Genomic DNA, 27,086 nt, shown 5'->3' on the forward strand with positions numbered 1-27,086 from the left:
ATTTTGACATGGCAGCAAACATGCTAACATTTTGGACATGTATGGAGGTCGTATCATTTCTATGAAGCAATATGTCAAATGATAGGTTTAGCAGGATCCACTCCCCAATCTCATCGATTTATCATAAAAATTCTCTATTTTACCATATCATAAGAACTTGTTCACAAAAACATTTTAAGATAAAAGACCAGAATCAGACCAGCAGGTGTCATTGTGCTGAGGTCCAATATATCTCTCTGAGAAAGCAGATTAGATGGATCACAGATACAGTCGGCGGAAATGAGCTTCCTCCAAAGAGTGGCTGGCCTCTTCTGTAGAGATGGTTAGAAGTTCAGTTATTTGGGAGGAGCTTGGATGGATGGATGGATGGATGGATGGGAGGATGGATGGATGGATGGATGGGAGGATGGATGGATGGATGGATGGGAGGATGGATGGATGGAGGATGGATGGATGGATGGGAGGATGGATGGATGGGAGGATGGATGGATGGATGGATGGGAGGATGGATGGATGGATGGATGGATGGATGGGAGGATGGATGGATGGATGGATGGGAGGATGGATGGATGGATGGGAGGATGGATGGATGGATGGGAGGATGGCTGGGAGGATGATGGATGGATGGAAGGATGGATGGGAGGATGGATGGATGGGAGGATGGGAGGATGGATGGATGGGATGGATGGATGGGAGGATGGGAGGATGGATGGATGGATGGGAGGATGGATGGATGGATGGATGGGAGGATGGATGGATGATGGATGGGAGGATGGATGGATGGATGGATGGATGGGATGGATGGATGGGAGGATGTATGGATGGATGGATGGATGGGAGGATGGATGGATGGAGGATGGATGGATGGATGGATGGATGGGAGGATGGATGGGAGGATAGATGGATGGATGGATGGGAGGATGGATGGATGGGAGGATGGATGGATGGATGGATGGATGGATGGGAGGATGGATGGATGGATGGATGGATGGATGGATGCACTGAATGAAGACTTCTGAGTGAATCGTGTATGGAGCTCTAAAACATTTTGTAGAAAGTAGATGATAAAAATAGGACTAGATCAATACATCAACCACTGACCACTGAAAGAGAAACAGCTTCTTTTACAGATAAAAATTTACCAAATAAAAAGACCCAGTTTAACAGCAGGAGTATCCAGAGATACAGTTAGGTCTCTGAACCACTTCTTTGAGGGGAAACAAGAGCAAATGTGGAGGTAAATAGGTGACGACATGCAGAGCGTGGTCAGAGCGTGGCTCGCAGCGGCAGGTTAACGTCCACACGCCTGTGCAGAGCGTGGTCACACATCGCTCTGTAGTTACAGGCCAATCTACTGCATAGTTTACTTTATACATCAAACTACTGCTGCTGCTACAGCTTCCCCTCACAGAGGCGGTGCCGTCATCCAGTCCGATCTTTTGTGACGGTCATCAAGTAACCTCTGCCTGACCCCCCCCAAACAAAAGAAGTGGCAGTGTTGAAAAGCAGGAAATATTAATCTCATGTTCATGTTCCATCTCCAGCTCCAATTGAACGTTTAACTGTGGGGGCAGCAGAGTTCATCCAGAGGTGGGCTGACACCGAGGACACAGGTTATTTTATCTGATGTTGAAACAATATTCCCAGATCCTTGCTTTAAAAATAAGATTTTATTTTATTTTTGAACCAATATGAAGAACTCTAACCTCCTGTTGCTAAGTAAAAATGTCTATTTCCTGACTGGTTGGCGACTGGTTGCTGGATAAACCAGTTGCTGCATAGAAAACCTCGTTGTGCTGGCTTTGGTTTCTAGCAGATTGCCGTGGTTACCAGTACTTTGCATTGAAGACACCGACTTGTCTGAACACAAATTACTTGCCAAATAGATATGAAGCCAAAGAGTGCGATGCAAACTGGGAATGGAATAAAAGTTGTGCCTTTCTGCTGAAACCAGCTCACTAAAAGCACAGCTTTTACTCTTTGCAACCAATCTCACGTAGCAAAAGCAAGAAACTTCCTGCAACCACTCACCAACTAGTTTTGCCCTGGTAACTGGTGGTTACTATGGCATCACTGACTGGTCTTTAGGCCTGCATGATTAGCAATTGATTTCACAGCAACCACAGCTCATTTTCCCCAAAGACTGGTGGTCTCAGGTGGTTACCAACTGGTAGCTAACCAGTTACTTAACCAAGCTTAACCAAGCGTGTTGATGGTCAACAAGTCCTGCACAGCCTCAGCTAAGACACAGACAGTAGTTCACAGACAGTGCTGATAAACACCAGGCAGAGCTCAGTGACTGTAAGGACAGCAGCACAGAGATACAGCGGTGACCCCTGACCCCGCTGAACATTTATGGCGACTCGTGAAAACACAGAAAGCCGAACACTCCTGAGAAGATAAGCAGCTCTCTGAATCACTGCGAGACCATGCTGGGATAAGTCGGGTTATCAGGCTTGAATCATCTCTGCTGTTTTTTCTCTTTGTGTCTCTTTTATGTGATGAAGCTCTGACAGGAATCGATCGCTGATTCACTGCCTTACTCAACCAGCTGCAACACTACAAACCAAACTACCCAAACTCAGCTGTTACTCTGGCTCGTTACAGCTGTAGAGACGAATCAGATCACACTGGATTCAAACACGCTGCACATTTCAGCTTTCCTTTAATCCACAGCATCTAAAGTGGAAGAATGAGGGATTCTTTATCTGATCATCAAAAAACAACAAAATAAAAGCTTTTTTTTTTTATTAATCGCTCATCATGGAGCTGACATCAAACAGGAAATCGAGCCACAGATGCTGAAGTTTGGTGTTCGGACCACCGACTCATCAGGACACACCGCTGCCCATTTATGTTGCACCAACAGTCCCAAAGCAGTGAGGCGGAGCAAACAGCAGCCTTGAATGAACACGATTATTGTAATGTATGAAAGATCTCTTTCCTCTGATTTAAGTCTTATTAACAGCGTCTCCTGGATTGTGTGTTTATCTTCAGCTAAACTGAGGCAGTGAACATGTGGCGGTGATGAACAGCGTGCAGGCAGCAGTTTTTATTTTACCTTAGAGGACAAAGGCGCCTCCCACTAACCTGTTCACACACAGACTGTAACTAAAGATGGACACAGCCACTGTGATGTCACATGTTGGTTACAGAAGCACGAGCTTGAAGCCCAAACGCCATCTTTGTGTTTTGAAGCGAGCGGTGGATCTGACAAAAGCAAAACCAACCACTTCATCGTCTTTTGTTAAGCTCTAATATTGAAAACAATAAAATAATCATGTTGTATTCATTAACTGAGAGCATACACTCATCAGCTGTGTTAACTGAGGTCAGAGATCAAAACAGCAGTAGGCTCATTTTCCTCTACACTTCTATACAACATGCTGTCCTCCTGAAACACACGAGTCGCCCCCTGCTGGTCATTAAAAATCTCATAGAAAGTCTTAGAGCTCCAGCAAACGTTTGTAGCTCAACCTGCTGATTCACACGTTTCTATGTTTAAAGTTTGGAGAGATCATTTCATTTGAAAGTTCTTACACCAACTATGTGGCAAAAATAGTACAACCAATGAATGAACTGGATATTCTTGGTGTTATTCAATAACAGCAAAGGATGGAAATCAAAATAAAACTCATTTTATGTAAAGACCTCTCTGCCCAAAGCGGTCGCAGCAGATGGCCACGCCCCTCTCTGAGCCTTTTTTCTTTTTTTTTCCTTCCCACTGTCGCCAAATGCTGCTCATAGGGGGTCATATGATTGTTGGGTTTTTCTCTGTATGTATTATTGGAGGGTCTACCTTACAATATAAAGCACCTTGTGGCAACTGTTGTTGTGATTTGGCGCTGTGTAAATAACACTGAATTGAATTAAATAACTGTTTGTTGGAAATGAGCCGTGCAGGTGAAATGTTTCACATGATCGATTTAAACGGGTAGTCGGACCACCATGTGGCACCGATGCCAAGTCTCTAATAGTTTATGAGTTACGTCATTTGCATCTAAAGCATTTAGTAACCTTCGTGTCCTTTCAATTCAATTCAGTTTTATTTATATAGCGCCAAATCACAACAAAAGTCGCCTCAAGGCGCTTCATAGATACAGAGAAAACCCAACAATCATATGACCCCCTATGAGCAGCACTTTGGTGACAGCGGGAAGGAAAAACTCCCTTTTAACAGGAAGAAACCTCCAGCAGAACCAGGCTCAGGGAGGGGCGGGGCCATGTGCTGTGATTGGTTGGGGTGAGAGAAGGAAGACAGGATAAAGACATGCTGTGGAAGAGAGACAGAGGTTAATAACAAGTACGATTCAATGCAGAGAGGTCTGTTAACACATAGTGAGTGAGAAAAGTGACTGGAAAGGAAAAACTCAATGCATCATGGGAATCCCCCGGCAGCCTACATCTATTGCAGCATAACTAAGGGAGGATTCAGGGTCACCTGGTCCAGCCCTAACTATATGCTTTAGCAAAAAGGAAAGTTTGAAGCCTAATCTTAAAAGTAGAGATAGTGTCTGTCTCCCGAATCCAAACTGGAAGCTGGTTCCACAGAAGAGGGGCCTGAAAACTGAAGGCTCTGCCTCCCATTCTACTTTTAAATACTCTAGGAACAACAAGTAGGCCTGCAGAGCGGGAGCGAAGTGCTCTAATAGGGTGATATGGTACTACAAGGTCATTAAGATAAAATGGGGCCTGATTATTTAAGACCTTTGGACATGGGAAGCATCATCATGGAAGAGGGAAAGGTTTACTATAAAGATGACCACTTATTAACTTTTGCTTCTCCTCAACCCTTTAAGGTGGAGCCAAACGGTGCAGGTGAAATGCACACTGCAGCATGACTGACAAACTGGATCTCCTCAACATTTCCAGGCCATTTAAAGAATCTTGTGAAACACGAGTCATCGAACCAAATCGCTTTCCCCACATCTCTGCAGTTGTTTGTCTGGAGCTGCTGAACTTGGTTGTGACTGTGAGGGATGTCTGGGCATTTCCGCTCCACCTGAGATGGATGGACAGGTTGTATTCAATAAGACTTGAAATGTTTAATGAGGCCATAAGATCATCAGGCCGCAGATCGACTGAGCTGAGGTTCGATTTTTATGCAGTCAGACTTCTTTGTGCAATCGGAGGAGTCGCCCCCTGCTGGTCATAAGAAAGAATGCAGGTGTAAAGCACTTCCAGAGAAGCTAAACTCTTCAGACTCGGTGCAATGCCCATCTTTTATATACAGTCGGTGAATTACCCTCGCCTGTGCCTGTTGGACCTTGACTTGCACTATGACCCCTCCCAGGCAGGCTGACGGTGCTTCACCTTCCTCCTCCTTCATGCCTGTTCTTCCACCTGTTCCTCCTCTGGTCTCTACTCTTCATCATCTTCCATCTTTTTCTCCTCCTCACCAGCTCACCCTGTCGTCCCTCCCTCTCTCCCACAGATTCTGTCTCTAATTCCTCCTACCCACCCCCTCCACCCCAAACCCCCTTTCCATCACCACCTCCTCTCCGTTGCCGTGGGGATACAGGGGATCATGACTGACAGGCAGCTTGCTAAACCAATCAGATTCATCCACAGCTTCAAAGGCGAACACTCATTGGCAGTTCCCAGGGGAGCTGGTGTGTGTGTGTGTGTGTGTGTGTGTGTGTGTGCATTCATGGAGTGTGTGTGTAATAGAGTGATGGATGATCTCCTCTCCAACAGCAGAGGAGAGGAAGGATCACTCATTCTCAGTGTCTCTCTGTCGCTCTCTCTCTCTATTTAATTCCTGATCTCTCTCTCTCTCTCTCTCTTTCTCTGTGTGTGTGAGTGTCTCTCGCTCGCCCCCCCTCCCTCCTCTCTCCACATCTCTGTCGCTGTGGAGAGCCAAAGAGAGAAGACGTTTGTTCTTGGAGATGCTCGAGGAAAACAAGAAAATAGCTGCTTCTGCTGGATGTTAAAATGCAGCACTGCATGCCTTAAATAAAACACACACACACACACTGACACACACACACACTCCGCGGCGCTGCAACCATGCCAGGAATACCTGCCGTCCATCTGCTGTTGCGCGGTGCACGGGATGTGATGGATGCAGCTCCTACTTTCTGTTGGTGAGTGTTTGATTGCTGTGTGTGGTTTTTGGGGAATGTGTCCGTGTACTCGTGTGATTGTGCGTGTGTGTGTGTGCGTTGTCAGGACTGCGGTAGTCCTTGAGCGCTGTGGCGACTCAGCCTGCGGTTCTGACAGCTGAGGGGAATAAGAAAACAGGGCTGGGGGATTTTTTTCTCTCTCGTTCCGGAGAGGTGCGAGGACGCCTCGTCACTTTAGTCGCTATTCGCGTTTCGTCACTTTGGTGTCTTGCAGTGGAGCGTGAGGGGACACGGTGTTGTCAGTGTCACTCCACAGGTTCATCCCTGAAGTCAGAGAAAGGCAGAGTGTGCAACAAGCCTGGATAAAGGGAAGGGCGGTGCGGGGGAGCTTTGTCTTTTCAAAGTGACGAGAAGCAGGAAAGACTCGTGATAACACGCGAAAGCTAAAGCGTCCCCTCAGGAAACCGAGCCACCGGGACACTTCCCAATGAGGCGAAAGCGTCCCGGGCTTCGGACTGGCGGCCGATGCCAGCGTGCAGTGTGGCGACGTGAGTCAGGAGAGAAAGAGGGGTCACAGGATTGGCTGTGGGGCGATCTCCACCACCGCCTGCCTAATTCGCCAGAACCTCAGCCCCTCTCTGCCTCCCTCCCTCCCTCCATCCTCACCCCCGCTGTATTTAAGCCTCCTTCAAATTAGCAGCAGTGCACGGCGGCGTCTTTAAGTGCTCAGACTGAAATCAGCACTTCTCCCCCCTGCCCGGCTAAACAGGGGTCAAGTACGCCGAAGCTCAGTTTCCTCACGTCAACATGCAGCAGTGTCAGGCTCGGAGCGCCTCGGAGCGCCGGCCGTGGACACTTTAAAGACGCAGCCCTCTCCGGAGCTCCAAGACGGATACGTCAACGTTCATCCTCAATTTTCATGGCGTGATTTCTCAGAGGGTTCGCAGCACATTTGGACTGATTAGACTGCATGAGCGAAATAGCCTATTATTTTTATTTAATTGACAATAACAGCGCTAAGTCACTTTGGAATAATCCTCCTAATTAAATAATGACAGCGGGTGTTTTAAACCGGAGACCTGTGTGAGGAGGAGGAGGACCAACACAAGCACGTTTGGACCCATTTATCACAATCACATGTTTTAAGGGAGCCACGCAGCTCAATTTGACTCTGAGCACAAAGTTAATTATTCTGTGGGGACTTATTGCACTCATATCATTACGGGAATCCCCAGCTTCACCTCACAGCACAAACTACATGTTCTCTCTTTTCCTGATGGGATAAAGTCCCATCCTCTCTGAAAGCACCGACAGTTAATCTGGATTTTAGGCATTAACATTCAGTTTGTCCATCAAACATGCAAATTAATCACAGACTCATTAGGAATCATAATTATTACTTTAGATACGCTTAAGTCTAACCAGTAACAAAAGGATAATTACGAAGTGCTGAACTCATCATCTCACAGAAACAATAAAAAGCCTTCCAGTAAAGCGGCTCACAATAATGATGCAACATCATCTGACACCAAGCTTTCACTTATCCAGAGCTGCAGCTTAAATCGAGCTCCATCTAGTGGACGGCGTGCACGTACTTAAAATGCGTATTTAAGACTTCACGTGTGGGAATGAACAGCGTGAAACCGTCACACAGCAACTCAGTTTCCTGCAGGTTGAACGACCCGTGCAACTCCAGTGAGCGGTTACACGGCGTACATACCAACACTCGTTATCTACATTTGCACCACTTTGCCGATTGGCTTGCTGGAAATATGCCGTTCTTTGGCTCCAGCTCCGCAGGACCGTGTTCATTCAGAAAAAAGAACAAAAAGAAGCAAAATTTAAAAAGTGCCAAAAACTGCAGTTCTGCTAACGGCCACCAGGGGCTAAAGCAGCGACAACAACCAATCACATTACTGCAAGAGAACGTCACCGTTCTATTATTAGTGTTTTATTCAAATCAATAAATAAAGAGAAAGTCCCGCACGGACGTCCAGATAACGGGCTACATTTGGTCAAAGCTCGCTGGGGGGCGTGGCTTCTTTGGCTGACAGGTGTACAGCTGCTAGCTGCTAGGGTTCGGCTAGCCCCTGAACTGGACGCCTCGACCGCGTTTGTGCTGTTGGAGCCTTTTAATGACATTATGTGACCAATAATGTGGCTGCTATGAGGTTACTGTAGCAACAGACCATACAGGGAGGCGGAGCTCCAGTTTTGAGATTCTAGCACTCAGCAGGTATCTGAGCCAAATGATACCAAATATGGTCACCGCGAGCTCTAAAACGCCAACATGGCCGCGGCTAAAACGGTGACAGTGAGACGTCTAAAACCCGTGGGCCACATCCCGGTTCTCAGGTGATTCTCAAAGTGGAGTCTGCTGCCTACTAGTGCTCCCTCATGTTACTACATGTGTCGATATGTCGATAAATCAAATATTTTCTGCTTTTCTGCTTATCTATAATAATATTATATATTATATTATATTATATTATCACAACTAATAAAATAAATAATAATAAAAAATAAAATAAAGCCCCAGAACTGAAATGAAAGCTTCCTGCTGGTGTCAGAAGGAAAGCTGTTAACGTGAAAATCAACATAAATCACAGAGAAGAAAACACTTCATCTTAGTTTGGTGTGTTAATCAGAGCTGTGATTAAAGGTCTGAGTGGGCCACGGCTACACTCAGCTGCTTCTTTTGCTTTTGGCAGAATTAAATTCAGCTGGAAGAAAAAGTTGAAAGTTAAGCTGCTGCTTGTTTTCTTCGATGCATTTCTTTGCATTTCAATGTGTCTGGCAGATATTAGCATCTTTCTCAGGTGTGGAAGGAGAGCAGCGTTTGCTGCAGCTCTGCTTTGTATGAGATTCATCATTTTTTGGAAACTCCATTTCTCAGATCGATGCTTGAGGGGGACTTTTCTCGAAAAACAAATGCAGTCTGTAACAAATGGTGATAGAAACTCATTTGTCACATGAATCACGATGTATTCTTGGCCCTCTCTCGTCGTGGCCGTGTTCATAAATGGATTTGGGCCTCTTATACTATCTATACTAAACCACTTGTGCAGTACGCAGCGCCGCCAGGAAAATCAACACGTCTGCATCGGTTAATACATCAGGATATTGCTGCGGAATAAAACTCACCCAACACAAATCAGCGCTAATCATGTTTGCTTGATTCTTCTCCCCGTGCTGGAAATCGGGCTCGTTGTTTGGAGGTTGTTTCAAAAATGAAGCGCTGAGCTGAACAGAAACGGAGACACTGTGGTGCTGAGAGCGGACAATAAAGTGGAGTTTCCTCGTACGTGTTCACACCGAGACAAAACACAACGAGGTGGAGACGTTTCCGACGGACGTAATCGCCTCCCGTCGACGACGAGATGCCAAAAAATAACTTTAGAGTTGTTTTGTCTTCACTGCGCTGAATACAAACTGGTCACCCCAACCAATCACAGCAGATGGCCCCGCCCCTCCCTGAGCCTGGTTCTGCCGGAGGTTTCTTCCTGTTAAAAGGGAGTTTTTCCTTCCCACTGTCGCCAAAGTGCTGCTCATAGGGGGTCATATGATTGTTGGGTTTTTCTCTGTATCTATGAAGCGCCTTGAGGCGACTTTTGTTGTGATTTGGCGCTATATAAATAAAATTGAATTGAATTGAATTGAATTGATATTCCAGAATTCTCCTCAGGCCCATCGTTGTCAAAGACTCGTGACAAAATTTTATTTTATTTTTGAACCAATATGAAGAACTCTAACCTCCTGTTGTTAAGTAAAAATGTCTATTTCCTGACTGGTTGGCGACTGGTTGCTGGATAAACCAGTTGCTGCATAGAAAACCTCGTTGTGCTTGTTTTGGTTTCTAGCAGATTGCCGTGGTTACCAGTACTTTGCATTGAAGACACCGACTTGTCTGAACACAAATTACTTGCCAAGTAGATGTGAAGCCAAAGAGTGCGATGCAAACTGGGAATGGAATAAAAGTTGTGCCTTTCTGCTGAAACCAGCTCACTAAAAGCACAGCTTTTACTCTTTGCAACCAATCTCAGGTAGACACGTTAAAGCATGCACACATCATTTCCTGGCTTCATTATTATTAAGCAACTTCATAGCTCACTAATGACCCAGATTAGCACACACTGTTACAGAATGAGTATTTCTGCACATGTAGACACACCAGTCTTTATGCATCAGCTGGGGAAGTTTCACGCTGATGTTCGTTGATGGATTTTCACCACTAACATGTGTTTTGCAGTAAAAACGTCTGTAATTTACAACCATAACGTTAGAGGCCACAAATCTCCACTTCAGCACCGCTGACACCCACCAAACTTTTCACTTTTATTCCGGGCTCGAGGGAATCATAAATCACACAGATCTGCGGAGCGTTTCATTCCTGAAACACAGGAAAATTGTCCGACGTCTTCTTGAGAATATTTTCTGATTTATTAAATAATAAAAAGAATCAGCGTGTGAAATGTTTGACGGAAACGTGGGGAGGTGAACCATAAGGTCCACGTGATTTCCTCCTGTCGGCATTCTGGAGGTTTGAACGTTTGTTCCTACATCGCTCCGAGCCGGACTTAGACAGACGTATGGAGGAATCGGACTTCATGGATTTCATGAAATGATCAAAATACCCAGAAGCCCTTCTGTAAAAACCTTTGACTGCAAATCAAAAGGAATTTCGAACCCGGCTTTATCCATCTTTATCCATCGTTCGTTCAAATGGAGAAAACCATAGCTTCCAGTTTTATTCCTGGTTGTGTTCTGGAGGTTTGGACTGAGAGGTTTGCACATCTATCATTCACTGCCTGATTTATTGACTGATTTTATTCCTAAAACACTGAAAAAACGATATGAATCCAAACAATTCCAGCGGGAAAGATTATTCCCACGTGAAGACAGACACCAGTATTCCCGGGACTGGACGTCCCAGCAAATGTACCCCAAAGTCAGACCGTGCAACAAACCCAGGAGCGTGTACAAGCCTCAGTCAGCGTGGCAGAGGTTAAAGTTCACGGCAGGGCGATTAGAACAGCAGAATCAACAGTTTCTCGCCGCTCGCCAACATTCTGCTTTAGTATTTGCTCAATCTTCAGCCTGCGGCCCTGCCCGCCATCCGCCAGCATCGAGCCACACATGAAACAGTCTGAAATGCAGCGCCATCAGCTTTGTATCTAGCGACCTGTCAGAGTCAATATACAAACCCATCTGCTGCCGCCTCCTCCGCACTGAACACACAGGAGATGGTTAGCTTTACACGTGTACCGTCGTCAGCTGACAAACAGAGGTCAGGCTGTTAACCCGCCTGTGTTTACGTGCTCCACACGCATGTGACTGCGAGGGTAATTAACAGCACGACTGGCTGCTGATTAAAGAGAGAAGTGTGACTCGTGGGAGTGGAGGCTAAGTGAGAATTCTAATGTTGGTGATGCTAACAAGGAGCGTGTGCAGGAGGAGGGGGAGCGGATAAATGGGCGGACGAGCCTCGCTTGGGATGGGTTTAATCGTAAATCAATGGCAAACGGAGGGAGGGGAGAAAGAAGGGAGGGAACGGGGGATTTAATGCGGGAATTCGGATCTTATCTGGATGTTTTGGCGACATCGTCTTCCCCGTCTCGTGCCAATAACACCCAGAGAAATCAATTAAAGTAAAAAGAGGAAATACAGGAAACTGGTACACACTGTCTCGCTGTCTGCTGCTAACCCGAGCTGCTGATAATGAGCCGGGTCGATCGGAGCGAAGCTGCACGCTGATCGAAAACGATTCTTCTGATCCAGACGACGAAGTTTCATTCAGTTTAATTCAGTTTAATTCAGTTTTCAGTCTTTTACAAAATCCTCTTACAGGACCGATCAAGGTTTTAGGATAGCAGAGAATAAGAGTGCTACTGCACATTTCCTACGACAAAAAGGTTTTATGCAACTAAGAATTTGCTGTATTTGAACATACGCACAAGAACAGGCACGGGGGAGTTTCAATCTTCTGGGAAAACAAGACAACCCACAGAAGAAGCAATTTTCCATCGTTTCTGTACAGATTTGAGGACTTTTATAAGTCTTTAGAAGAGAAAAACACGTGTGGGAGTATTAATAGCACTGCAGCCGGAGCTGAAGGACAGTGCACTAACATGTCTGTAAAAACACAGTCCAAGGATTCAACTGAAGGAATTTTCAGTGTGAATTTATTTCACCGTATTTTTTAACTGGGCAACAAATGTTACCATTTCTGCTTATGGAAGTGACAAAAAGCATAATTAAAATGGATCATGTAGTGACATTTAGTTTTGTTTCTCTAATCAAGTCGCTCTTGTTCCCACGTAAGAAACTAAACTTTGGGAATCACATTGCTGTGCGGCAGGTGGCGTTTGGACTCCAAACTCAGCTTTACTTCCGGGGAAAAAAACACAAAACACACGGGGAGACAATTAACCCAATCAGTCAGAGCGAGAAGTTAAAGTAGAGACAAACCACAGGAAGCAGCCGCTGTGAGGATAAACCAAATAAACTCAGAAACATGACAATAATTAACAGAAAGGCTCTAAATGATCCCCAAACCCAAAAAAACCAAAAGTCCAGGACTCTGACAGTCTGCTGCTTTTTGAGGACGTTCCTTTGTCACTGTTAGGTCCTTAATTTGATATAAATCAATGTGAATTGCACAGGATTACCGCAGCGCTGACTCATGTCAGGTAAAGAACAAAAGATGAAGGTTTCTAAAAAACATCGTCACTAAGCGACGTCGCTGTGTGTGTCACTTTACCCTAATAATGGTTTGAATGACTGTCCCGTGCATTAAGGCAGCAGAATACAGGCGTTCAGACTTTGTTTTAAGACACCCACGAAGCTCAAGAGACTAAGGCTACGTTCACACTGCAGGCGAAAAGCGCATATCCGATCATGGTTTGACAGTGTGAACGGCACAAATCCGATATTTTCAAATCCGATCTGGGTCACTTTCGTATGTGGTACTGTATCTGATACATATCTGATGTTTCAGAAAGCTGCTGTTTGATGGTCAAGTCGCATTAAATCCGTCTTTTACGTCACTGACACAAGACAGACGCCAATTATCAGCGCCAGAGAAGACATCGCGAACGCTTCCTGGTCATCCAGTAAAACTGTTGGGAACAACGTTGGAGAAACGTGAACATTTTATTTGTATAATCTGCAGATTCTGACAGAAATCTGCAACTATCCTTTGAAGCAGCGCTCCTCTAAAACAGCAATAAGGATCATTATTAGGTTATTTACATTATTATGTAAATAACAAAATAACTTAAAGCAAAAATTGGGAAACGTGAAGTCCGAAGTCTTTATATTAAGGCCATCAGTCAAACAATACTGTTGGTCTGGGTCTAAACAGAGCGCGTTGTGTGTGGCGTCTTCTTTTGCGCATGTGGCCGCTTTGAGGGTTCACACTAGAGCGCGTTTGCTGTCGCATTTTATTTGTAGTGTGAACGAGCAGACAAAAAAATCGGATTTGATCAAAAAATCTGAATTGAGCATTAAGACCTGCAGAGTGAACGTAGCCTAAATGTGTGCAGAAGTACACACTCAAGCTTTTTATGCAGTTGTTTTAAGGATTTCAGAGCTTCTCTTGCTAAAGTTTTTATTTTTATTGCATTAGTAGAGCACCTTTATTGGCTCCACCATTGGTCACTCACTGCTGGATGGAGTTTCTTTCCTTCTTTCTTTCCTTCCTTCTTTCTTCAAAGCACAGATCACAAAGCAGGGCTGATGTCATGATGTCCTTCCAGTAACTTTTTTGTCCTAGATGCTGGAAATTCATAAATATGCACCAGACTGTCCTGTGTCGCTGGCTGACAATACCTTCCTCTTCAGGACTTTTGATGAGGACATTATTATTATCTTTGTATGTAAAACATGGCTCTCACACGCCTTCAGGCCTTAATGGCAGCATTTGCCTCTCTGTGGCTGTAAACAGGATTATTTCTGCTGGACATCAGAGTTTATGGGGACTGTCACTGTTGGAGCCTCTAGTGGACATTAGAGGTACTGCATTTTCTGGCACTTAAAGGCTTCTTTTTTTGCTTGCTGTTTGTTAGATCTGAGAAAAGATGATGGTTTTAGGTTAAAAACATGTTGATAATACCAGCAAACCCTATCAGAGTGTATAAGGTAGTACTGGAGACAAGCAAGCCAAGAGCAGTGCTGCTACCGTTCATCAACAGCTCCATCTGGCTGATTAACAGCGCTTAAAATGTCTCAAGGAACAGGACAATAAAAATATACAATGCCTTAAAAAACAGCATTATGCCATCACAACGTTGGTCTAATGAATCCTAACCACAAAGAACAGCTCCACACCTCCCAGCTAAACCAGTTAATCCATCACTTAACAGATGGGCCCGAATATGACCAGTCACTTCCTGTCAACACCATTTAATGTCTGAAATTGCTGAACCAGAGGAGACCAAACAGAGATTTCTTTGCAGAGGGAAGATCAAGAAAAACAGAGCTATCCCCGAACAAACAGCACAGATGAAAGATCCAACACACCGACCTGAGTCTGTGTGCGCCCGTGTATACAGTGTGTGCTGCTTTGATATACGTCCAGATTGCAGCCGTAATTACGCAGTAGGATCAGCAGCTTTTTAAATCAATGTTCAATTATTAACGATCTTAAGGTTTATTAGAACAGGAGTCGCTCAGCAGAAAGCACAGGAATGCAAAAAAACATCGCTTTTACTACACGAAGCACGGAGCGTTTTATTTCCCGGAAACAAAATCCGTCTTCAAAGGTGAACTCGGGTGCCACGAGAAACAGCTTTTCCTGCTGTAATCGTTCGTCACGTGTCTCTGGACAGCTCGCCTCTCAAATTTATTGAAAGTCGAGTCCTTTGAGTGATTCACAGTGCAAACAGAGTAGGGTGAGGAAAGGACGATTAGCCAATCACCTGCCTGGGATGACAATGGGGTGGCTCTCAGGCGAGGTGAGTGCTGTGACGGTGGAGACATGGATGAACTTTGGTCCTCTTTAGCTCTGAGGATTTGAAACCCCTGGTTTTGTTTTCGGGTACAGATCGTCTAAAGGAGGAAAATGCCAACAGCATAGTCGTGGTCATGGCGTGCATTGGCAGAACGTTCCAGAGACCTCGGCTGGAAACAGTCCTGGAGGTTCTCCTTGGTTAGCGTTTCCACATCGTTTCTGCTGCTGTGATCAAATCTACCACAACTGACTATGGACTAAGCAGAAGTCCTGAAAGATCCATAAATCCAGGATCAACTGTCCTCAAAATTGACGTTTCCCTCCCTGAAATTCTCGCTGCACTCTGTACATCTTGAAGTTTCTCAGGAAACTTTACGAACTTGTCGTCTTTAGTTTTTTGCCTCTAAATGCAGCAGGTTCATCCCCGGCTCGTTGGCTTTGGTGTCAGGCAGTGAAAGGAGGGTTGACGGCTTGAACCCCACAGAGTTCCCTGAGTGTGTTTGTGAGTCGTCCTTTAGTCCTAAACGTCGAGCTAACATGTCAGGTCTCATACAACAGTTCATCAAATGTGCAGAATCTCCACCAGCGTAAACTTCTCCACTCTAACGCAACAAAAAATGAGAAGGCTCCACCTTCTGTCCCTTTGCAGCGTTGCAGTCATTGCATCTCTAAATCAAACTCATCGTATTTGGCCCAAATACAAATGCGCCCCCCAGAGGGCAGTGGCTCAAACAGTTGGTGGGCGGGGTGTGAGGGGTCACCTGTCATGGCCCTGGTTTACCTGAGACAGGAGGATGTGGTGATGGCCTCCAGGGGGGCCACAGCCAGTGTTTTGGGTGGTGTTAATGACCCTCTCTGCAGCCTTCCTGCTCTCAGTCGTGACCTCTGAGTACAAACACCAGGCAGGAGGAGAGCATGCTCTCCACTGAGGAGCTGTAGAAGGCCAGGAGCAGGTCCTGGTCCAGGTTACTCTTCCTCAGGAGACGGAGGAAGTGTAGCAGGTCCAGGTTACTCTTCCTCAGGAGACGGAGGAAGTGCGGCAGGTCCAGGTTACTCTTCCTCAGGAGACGGAGGAAGTGCAGCAGCTGCTGGGCCTTCGTTACCGGGGTGATGGTGTTGTGGGTCCAGGTGACATCAGCACTTGTTACTTTGTCTGATTTGAAAAATGGCTGACTCGACGAGGACCGGGTCTGCGACCACCCGCACTGAGCCACATGGAGATGCCGTTAAAGTGGCAATGAGACGCAGTCTGCTATCAATTTATGAAGTGGGTATAACATGAAATCTGTTTGTGATAATACGACGATTAACTGTGATAAATCAGCAGAAATCATAAATCTGTTGCCGTCTGCTTCCACCGAGGTCTGCTGCATGAGATGTCCTTGAAAGGAAAAAGCAGATGAGCTTATTTCACGGGGTTTTCTTACACTGCAGTAGTTTTCTCCCTCCCACGGGGAGGTCAGAGGTCAGCAAACACAGAGCCGGTGGGTGTTCAGTATTTTGCTTAAAGGCATTTGTGTTAGCCCAGGGTCTGAAGGACAGACGCCTGCAGAGTGGAGACAAAGCAGCTGACTGAAAACACAGCAGCTAATAAAGATGAGAGAGAATCTGACGGTGATTATCTGTCTGCAGGGAGGAGAGTTATTTATGTGCAATCTATAGAAAAGAAAGGCCGGGTGCATCGGTGCCCTGAATAAAAGCGTTAATTAGAAACTTGAATGCAAACAGTTTATTCTGCAAACACAGACTCATTTATCTGATTGTCCACCTCGTGTTTTGGACACTTTCACAGCAACTTTTATTCGAAGAACGAGTCGGCGCTTGTTCATTTGTCCTATTTATTCTCACTGCTCGCTCCACTCTGTTCACATTTGTCATATTTATGTTCAGATGTCCACGCTTCACGTTCTCATCAGCGAGGCGGCCATCGTGACCGTGCAAAAGCAACGGCTCCCTAAACCTAAAAACTGGATGTGCCGCTGCTGGCAGCAACAACTGCAATCAGGCGTTTGTGATAACCGATGCTGTGACGCAGCTTCATGCATCGTTCACATGTCTGTTTCACTGCGAGGAAGTGTCTGCAGATCCTGAGCAGTAAGAATTTACTGTTGCAGCAGTAACAGAAATCTAATATCCCGAAATATCTGCATGGCAACAACAGCATAACCTGTTAGCTATCATTAGATGATGAAGAGCTCCTTTTCTGTCTGTTTCACGCTAAGTCCAAAAACGCAGCCTTGTCTGTGCATGTGGTCCACACGTAAAAGTTACTGTCGCTCCACTTAGAAAGACTGATTCTACGCGCCATCTTTGTTTACTCTTTCCCTCCCAGGCTCCTAGGCTTCTGATTGGCCAATCTCTACACGGTTAGAATCATATCGCCACCTGTTGCTTTGTTCTTCTTATTTTTGGACTTTCCTAGAGTAGCTTTGCACGAGTTACATTTCCAAAAATGTATTATTCATCTTGTTGCGGTTCATCCACCACCTTAAATACTTTTTCAGACGTTTGATTTTCTGCCGTTTGTTGGTTGGTTTATGCTACACAGAGGAAAAAGAGTGGCTGGAGGCTGCAACACAACCGTGTGCATTGAACCCCTTTAAAGTAGACATTATGGCCTTAATGCTTCAGCGACTGGGTCCAGGTTCAGGAACAGGTGGTAAGCTGCTATCTTCTGACTGATTGCAACATTTAAGCTAAACTGTCAGCAATCGGTGGCAGATTGTTTGCAGACAGGTTGCCTCTCAGCAGGCAACCTTGTGCGTTCGTCTTGCCAGGAAGTTGCACGTCAACCTCTGGGTGAGCAGTTTGTCACCATCACCACTACGATCAGGTTCCAACAGCAGAAACAAATTCAGTGTAATCAGCGGGCTGTCAGTTTGTTTTTTGCTTTCTCATCTATCTCCAAAGATGTAATTAAGACATTTCCAGGAACAGCAGCTCAGAGGTTAGCAGCGAGCTGCGTATAGCTGCGTATAGCCGTGTATCAGCGAGTCCTGAATAAAACATGGGGAACTGGGACCACTTTATGAAACGACTGCCACATTAGGACGGAGGAGCCCTAAGAGCTGTGGCCCCTGGCTTCTCCCCCCGCTGTATAAGAAATGCATAAATATTTCACATTCGCGCTGCTTTAATCCATTCGCCAAATGTCAATACTCAGCACTTAAAAAAAGTGGCCAGGCCTGCAGTCCCACCGGGTTAAACAGAGCAGCTCCCACGTCTGTATGCAGGTTGTATAATGCATTACTAAATACTTTTATCAACAGTGGGAGGGTCTTTCTCCCTAAGTGCTGCCCTGGCAAAGAGGGAGCCGGGATAGGTCCTGCAGCCGGATCGCGCCGTGCGCTCAGCAGCAATCGCTTCGATTCCCGGCAAAGAAAAATAATGCGGAGAGTACAATCTCTAATTTCTGAGGTTGTGACATTTCTGTGCAGCGGGCAGTGATCCTACACGTCAGCTAAACATCGTCGAAGCAGAAAACTCCTCTTTAATGAAAGATTCAACCCGGGACGAGAAACATTCGTCGTGCCATTAACTGTGTAGAGCTACAGGTGACTGGATTTATGAATACAGCAGTCACACTCGTCCACAAAAAGATTCTTTATTCCAGAATTCAAAGGAAGAATTTCCTTTATTTACCAAAGACGTCGAATATTAAAAACAAGTATCTCACAAAGGTGAACCTCTGAGTTTATATGGCACGTATGATTAGTAACAACAATATCAAACTATTATGAAACTGACCTAAATAACAATCGTGTCCCCGGACATGGTTTCTCTTTCCAAGGTTACTGTGGTTAACAAATGATTTGGGGAATTTGGAAAACTAAAATAAAACAGAAATGCAGAGGAAATATTGTTAATTTAGTAGCAGTCTTAGCTCATTAGGGGTGGGGGAAAAAATGGATACTGTGTAGCATGGTGATATTTTGTTTGCTAATAATGTATGGATACAGGGACAGCAGAAATCGATATTTTGTTACAAAAAGGTTTTTGTGCTCTGACTTCAGAGCATGTTGATCCTTTTTCTGAGCAAGAATCCTGACATTCCTTCACTGTCCAAATGTGTTTAACTTGTTTTTGGCAGCAATAAACATGACAGTTTACTTATTTTAATTTAAGACATGTTTTATTTTAATTAAGTTTAAAACTTTTATTTAATGTAAAATTATATTTTGTTTTAATTTACTTTCAGATTCTTCAGTTGCTGAAGGGGCTGCATAGTTTTCATAAACTGCATAGTTCAGAATAGCTATAATTGTACCAGATGGTTGATTCAGTTAAGTTGGACTAGACTGTAATACAAACCGTTCAGTTTGTCAACAATAAAACGGAAATGAGAGAAAGACTGAGTGTGAGACTTTGATATTAGATAAAATGAATATTGATAAAGTTTACCTTTATGTACAGAATCTGAATATCGCAAAATATTTTAAAAAATTGCGATAATATCGTATCGTGCGTTAAGTATTGTGATAATATCGTATCGTGGGATGTATGGTGATTCCCACCTCTATAGCTCATGAGACCGATGGTTTTATTGAGACTGTGAGTCACTAAAAGTTCGATTCATTTCCCTAAATTTACCTGGAAATTACAAATAAAATCAGCATCAAAATACAGATTTTAGTGATGTTTTCATTTATTAATATACCAAAACTGTGATTGGGCGTCTCTAAGATTATCACCGCGTGCCAAAACTAAACTTTCACAAACACCAGCTGTGGAGAAAAAATAGATTTGAAAGAATAAAACTGTGAAATTCTACTGTGAACAAATCAAAGTGAAGCAAACAAACAATATCCTGTTTTAGTCTTTGTCCATACTTTAAATCTGAAAACTGAAAATGTCTCTGGAGGCTTCAGATGGTTACTGAGACAACCAATCAAGTTGGCTTCAAAGGGGGCGGGGCTGAAACAATAAACCCACAGATCAAGAAGGACAGTGATTGGTGCAAGTGTGTAAGTGAGCAGGCCTTCACACTTTAACAGCAGTGAAATTAGTGACGCCTTAAACACGTCGCTGCATACAGAGCTGACATCAAGCAGCCGTCGCCACACCTGGCGGTGGACAGTGAATCTCCATCACTTCCTCTTTCAATAAAAACTAAAACTGTTTAAACTGTCACATGATGAAAAGCGGCACCGCTCTGATCTAGATTTGATGTAACTGTGTTTGTGCGGGAGGGGAATGAAAGAAGTCCCTGCAGGCTTTTAGAGTTAAGTAATAAGAGGGAAATGAGTGTGTGAGCACTGCCGAGGTAAACAGGAGAAATTAAATCAGCGTACGGCGGCGTCTCCCGAGAGCGCGCTCTCCAACCGAAAGAGAAAACATCCACTATTAAACCGTCCGTTTAACATTCCTACCACGCTCGCTTCATTAGCAGAGAGCTTGGTTCTGTCGTTACCTAAACACTATACACGACGCTGTTGTTTCCACGTCTGTGAAGAGGCATTTACATAATCCTGTAAGGTTAGATACAGCGCAGCAGCTCGCTGTATGGGCGGACGCCCGCGAGCGCTTTAATGAGCGAAACGGAGACGAGCGAGGAATGATTGCAGTTTGAAGTGAGCCTCGTAAAGCAGAAGGTACAAATATAAGAGTCCAATACAGCCTGATTACACACTGAATGAACGTGCTCGATCGGCACATCCATCCGAGCGAGCTGCTGCACACAGACGGATGCAGCTCCACCCTGATGACTGCACGGGAACATTTTCCTGCTTCATCTGTCAGTAACATTCAGGATTATTAAAGTCATGATTTGAATTTTCAGATTAGTTTTCATTCATTTCTTACAACATAAACAGTCTGCACCACTGCCTTCTCCCGCTGAGCTGAAGTACATGATTTCACCTCAGGGAGCTTTGAGTTTAACTTAACTTTTGTTTTCAAACAAAGTAACTTCGATACGATTATGTCAGCGTTTAGCCCTGACGCCTCTACGTCACCGGCTCCCAGTGCAGGCCCCCGTGTGGGCTGTGAAGGTACTGCAAGTGGTCGTTTATGACTAAAATAACATTACCATAAAATATGTACCTATTAATTTGACCTGCTCTACATCTGGTCTTTTGGTTGCCTCCCACTAGAGTTTGCAATTTTGGAAAACATTCAATTAAAAAAAAGTCAGTTAAAATATTCACCTGTTGGTAATAACACCATTTCAATTCAGCTCAATTCAATTTTATTGATAAAGCACCAAAATCCCAACAATCAATCCAAGCCAACGACCCCCAGTGAACAAGCACTTTGGCGACAGTGGAACAGAAAAACTCTCTTTTAACAGGATGAAACCTCGGGCAGCACCAGGCTCAGGGAGGGGCGGAGCCATCTGACAGGATGTAGATGGAAACTTTTTGACCATGACTCTGTTTTTGCAGCTTTTTGGATTTGGGAATTTATTTTTAAAAAACCCAATAATTCCAATAAAAACGGGTGTATGGGTTTTTTTATCTTTATTTTGAACATGTTAAAAAAGTACAACAACATAGAATTAAAAGAGACAAATAAACAAAGCAAAACAAAAAGAAAACGAGCAACCACAACTACAAATAACTTTCATGTTCAAAAAGGAGCAGGAAGAAGCATAAGCTTATTTAATCCCACCCCTTTTCCACTATCTAGTAATCAATAGACTACAGAAATACCTCCTTGCAATTACATTATATGTCATGTGTATTTTTTTATTTTTTTTTATTATTCTTTATTTATATATATATATATATATATATATATATATACATACACACACACACACACACACACACACATATATATATATATATGTTTCTATCTATCCATACATACGTATATACACATACACACATATACACATTTTCAATAACCCCATTAACACCTCAAAGGATACACAGCCCACAGATATATATATATACCCATACCAACATACCCGTGCACCCGCACACACATGAAAATATTAGACAGGAACACCCTATCAAATCTCTACCTCGTCCCTGTACCCTGTAAAAACCATCTCCTTAAACCGCTTTTTAAACTGTGCCATGCTCGGACGTTGCTTCATATCTTTACTTAGTCTGTTGCACAGCTTCACTCCACACACAGAGATGCAAAAACCTTTTAATGTTGTACGGATACGAGGATGTTTTAAATTTAATTCCCCCCTCAGATTGTATCCCCGTTCCCTTTTAGAAAACATTTTTAGAATATTGTCAGAAAGCAGGTTATTTATTGCTTTATATATAATTTGTGCATGAAATGAGAAAATGAACCAGATCTGTGAATTTTAGAATTTTTGATTTTAGGAATAGTGGATTTGTATGATCTCTGTAACCAGTTTTATGGATTATCCTTATGGCCCTTTTTTGTAATATAAAGATTGATGATAGCGAACATTTGTATTGCCCCACACCTCTGCACAGTAATTCAAATACGGTGCAATCAGGGAACAATAGAGATGTGGAGTGGACTGTTAACATCAGCCCCAGACATGCAGATGTAACAGAATTTAGTGTTTAGTTTAGAAACGTGATTTTTAGGAGACATCAAAGCCATCGTGCAGAACAGTACTTAAGGTTTTTAAAAGAGCACACGATAAAGAAACAAGGAACGAGAATAAGTGACAGAGCAACGCTCAGTTCTGCAAACCTGAACGCACAGAGCGCCACAAACAAGCTAATATATGCATGAAGTGCCACAGCTCGTCCTCATCAGCAGCCGGCTGCTCGAGCTCGCACTGACAGCTTCATCTACTGTTGTACACTCAACTGTGGCTTCTGCACTCAAGGTCACAAATTAATCAAAACATCAATACGTGCAGTCGACGTAGGCAAAGCTCGCCGCAGACCTGTCACCTGTACCGACAACGTTGATGCAGCGTCTCATGAATTAGGCAGGAAGCGGCGCAGGAGTCGCAGCACAAGACCTGCGGCAAGCTTGCACGACAGATAGTTGCGGTGGGTCTACAACACCTGTGCGCATCAGCTGCGTCGTGTTTTTGTGTGTGGGTGATTTGATAAGTGTGCGCAGCTGCATTGTTCACAGCAGAGGAGCGGTTCAGGGGGCGGCGAGAATCTGTTAATTACAACACAGGGGAAAGAAGCGAGGACTTGTTTTGCCTCTTGAATTAACATTTTTAAGCATCATCTCAGAAAATTAAAAACTTCATCTTGTCTGCTTTTCACCCTTCAGCTGTGGAAATGTGCTCATTCAAATACACATAATAACAGCGGTCGGGTCACCTCATTGAAAGCTGGGGTTCGTCTAATAGACACCCACGTTACTGCATTAACAGAGAAACTGTGATGTAACTCTGAAGTAATAATCCCAGGCAATGTTTCTCAACATTCCCAAACAGCAGCGTGTTATATCGGTCTCTCTTTCTCTCCCGTCTCCCCAGATGGAAACTGACACCAGTGACAGCGACGGAGGATAATAATGATGGAAGGCAGAGTGATTCGTCCCCAGCCAGAGCCTCAGCACTCCTCCACCGCCCCTCTGCTTCTCAGCGCCGCTCCCTGAAGGACGCGTCGACCTTGACACATCACAGCGTGCGAGACAACCTGGCACACACCGAGCTGAAAGGTTGCCTCTCTTTGCCAAGAGTGGGAAGACAACGGGGCCAAAGCTTCGGGGACCAGGCGTCAGCAGAAATCCGCTCTGTCTTGCTGGAGTAACAAATGAGCTCTTATTTGTGAAGTTAACACCGCTAACAGCTGACTCCATAAGGGCCAATTACTGGCTGAAGGGAATACGGGGCCAAGATGAAGGAGGCAGCAGTCGTGGCTTGTTTGCTGGCTGAGCTGTGTCTCGCTGCTTTTGTTCTGGCCTCCGAGGGGGCCGCTCGTTGCCCCGCGTTGTGTCGATGCGAGATACGACCCTGGTTCTCTCCCAGCTCGATTTACGCCGAGGCTACCACCGTGGACTGTAATGACTTGGGGCTGTCGGCGCTACCGCAGGGACTCCCCTCAGAAACGCAGGTGCTGCTACTGCAGACGAACAACATCGTTAATGTGGAGAAAAGTTTGGATTACTTGGCCAACATCACTGAAATCGACTTGTCCCAGAATAACATTTCCTCGGTGAGCGATGTTCGTCTGGGGTCTCTCCCCCAGCTGCTGTCACTCCACATGGAGGAGAACTGGGTTCAGGAGCTTTCCGACAGCTGCCTCGCTTCCCTCCCAAACCTCCAGGAGTTCTACATCAACCACAACCTGATTTTCTCCATTAGCTCCCGGGCTTTTCAGGGCCTGGGCAGGCTGCTGAGGCTCCATCTCAATTCCAATCGACTGACAAGCATCAACAGCCAGTGGTTCAGGCCTCTCCCCAATCTGGAGATATTGATGCTGGGAGAAAATCCCATCCTTCACCTGTCAGACATGAACTTTAAGCCCTTGGCAAACCTCCGAAGCCTTGTGCTTGCCAGGATGAATTTGACTGAAATTCCTGATGACACTCTGGTCGGGCTCGACAACTTGGAGAGCATCTCGTTTTTTGACAACCTGCTTAATCGAGTACCCCGAGCAGCTCTGACAAGAGTCCAGAACCTGAAGTTTCTGGATTTGAATAAGAATCCGATTGAGAGAATCCAGAGAGGTGATTTTATGGACATGCTGCACCTCAAAGAGCTCGGCATCAACAGCATGCCTCAGCTGGTCTCCATCGACAGTTTCGCCTTGAACAACCTGCCAGAACTGACGAAAATCGAGGCCACAAACAATCCCCGGCTGTCCTACATCCACCCTCGGGCCTTCCACAAGCTCCCCAGACTGGAGACTCTGATGCTCAACAGCAACTCCCTGAGCGGCCTTCATCGCAGCACCGTGGAGTCGCTGCCCAACCTGCGAGAGGTGAGCCTGCACAGCAACCCGATCCGCTGCGACTGCGTCATCCGCTGGGTCAACACGAACAGAACCACCATTCGCTTCATGGAGCCCGACTCGCTGTTCTGCGTGGAACCTCCAGAGTACCAAGGGCAGCACGTCCGAAAGGTGCACTTCAGGGAGATGACGGAGATCTGCCTTCCCCTGATCTCACCTGGGAGCCTCCCAGATCGAGTCGAGATCAGCAAAGAGAGCTCAGTGTCGCTGCATTGTCGGGCGTTTGGAGAACCAGAGCCCGAGATCTACTGGGTGACACCGTCGGGTGTCAGGGTCATACCTGGCAGCATTTCCAATAAGTACTACATGCACCCAGAGGGAACTTTCGACATCTACGATGCTACGGAGCAGGAGGCCGGCTCTTACACCTGCGTCGCCCACAATCTCATCGGGGCAGACCTAAAGTCTGTGCTCGTTTCAGTGAACGGATACACTGCCCTGCCTTCGAAGCAACTTCTACATGTATATATCATGTCTGTCCAGTCTTATTCCGTCATTGTGTCGTGGGAAAGCACAGGCTCTTTGCTTTCACAGCTAAACTGGTCCATTTTAGCAGACGGCCGCCACCTCTTGACGCCATTTACAGCCAGGCTTCCTGCCGATGTCAAAGAGTATCACATCAAGCAGCTGCAGCCGTCCACTCGCTACCAGGTTTGTGTCGAGGTGGTGTCAGCGCAGCCTGGATACAGCAGGGACTGCGTCAACGTGACCACAAAGGAGACGGCGGTCCCGAGGGAGACGACCCACAAATGGGACGGCGTGGCGATGGCTGCTTGTGCTGCGTGTTTTATCGTGGTCGCCGTGGCTTGCTCTGTCGTCTACACGTCTCTGCACAGCCAGGTGTTTTACGGGAAATTAATGGCCGACCAAGCCGAAGCGCTGCTGATTCGTTCCTCGTCTTTCCTTGAGTTTGGTGCGTCTGGGATCAAGGTGACGGCAACTGTAATAGACTTAACAGATGACTCTGTGTAAGACGCGTCCTTGTATGTAACAGCGCTTTGGGATTAAGCGAGGAGAGTGAGGGACACTGGACAGTTTATGAACCCTCCTTCCACGAGCGGACTTCAGCAGCGGATAAATCATACTCCTGAGTAACTGGCTAAAAACTATTTTCTATCTGAAATCGTGTCATTATAGCTTAATCAGGCAGATATCGCGACTATAATCCACACGGCTACTGGTCATTCATGCAGTGCAACCAGAGTAAAGCACAGCACAGGAACTCTTATCGACTTAAATACCTTTGACGTCTGCAGAAAGCGTTTTCTTTGCTGTGTTGCATTAAGCAACGATAGTTTATAATGGCAGAGAGAAACTTGTTAGCCTAGTGTACAATAAACCTGATTATAATGTAAACAATTTTATGAAGAAATACATTTTTCATTAAACCTGTGTAGTGTCATAACTCCAATCTTTCTCTTGAAATTTAGACCAAAAAACATGCACCACGTGTGCGCTGAAATAATTCAAACACCACTTTGTGTGGATGACGTTTGTGTGGTTTGTGTGTGAGGTCTGCAGGAGACAAACACAATTACAGGGATCGCCCTTCAAGGCAGACACTTTAACGCTGTTAGGGAAATGCAATGCAATCTCAACAGCACGACAAGAGAGATGGTTTGTTTGCGTGTAAGCATGTGTGTGTGTGCACCTTAATGACTGTGTGTGTAAAGTGCGAGGGCATTGGCAAACCCACTGACTTTGAATTGCATTATATTCTCTTTCATTAAAAATCCAATATGGATTCCCAGAACAAACCTCGGCGCCGTGATGAATCGGCGTCATGCACAAACTGATAGGAGGCATTTATCAGCGGGACTCAGTCATAGATCAACCGAGTTTCAGCGCCTTGGACAGGGCTTTTAGAGCGCACCCATTTGTCACCGCCACAGGAGCTAAAATATGACCCATTAGAGGCAGGTAGTGAGTAGGTCAGCAAGAACGTGGCGCCCAAGCCGGCCCGTTCCCGGCACGACCCTGGAGAGATACCGCCGCCGTCGCAGGAACAGCTCAGCAACTATCGGGCTCGTTTGTAAAGTGCTCAACGCTGACTGCAGAGGAGGGGTGAGACCAGGCACCCTGGGTAAAGTAGTTTCAGTCCTAAAAAGGACGAAGGGGATGACGGGCAGTGCTCTTTAAACCAGATCTGGGTTTGCACAACAAGCTCCAAGATGAAGCCGAGTTTAATTTCGTGCACACCTGCACAGTTACTCT

The 27,086-nt window shown here is 45.3% G+C and overlaps 2 protein-coding genes across 2 annotated transcripts in view; one reads left to right on the top strand and one right to left on the bottom strand.

The window, feature by feature from the left end:
* immp2l (inner mitochondrial membrane peptidase subunit 2) overlaps positions 1-27,086 on the bottom strand; it is a 210,543-nt gene that overhangs the window by 45,754 nt on the left and 137,703 nt on the right. The window lies entirely within an intron of this gene.
* LOC102800106 (leucine-rich repeat neuronal protein 3-like) lies at positions 5,837-26,277 on the top strand. The gene is made up of 2 exons (XM_087844229.1): positions 5,837-6,086; positions 23,393-26,277. Exon 2 carries the CDS (start codon positions 23,757-23,759, stop codon positions 25,842-25,844), a length of 2,088 nt encoding a protein of 695 aa, XP_087700355.1. The 5' UTR covers positions 5,837-6,086; positions 23,393-23,756; the 3' UTR covers positions 25,845-26,277.

The sequence above is a fragment of the Neolamprologus brichardi genome, chromosome 7 (genome assembly GCF_056152115.1).
Source record: "Neolamprologus brichardi isolate AB-2024 chromosome 7, ASM5615211v1, whole genome shotgun sequence".
Taxonomy (NCBI): domain Eukaryota; kingdom Metazoa; phylum Chordata; class Actinopteri; order Cichliformes; family Cichlidae; genus Neolamprologus; species Neolamprologus brichardi.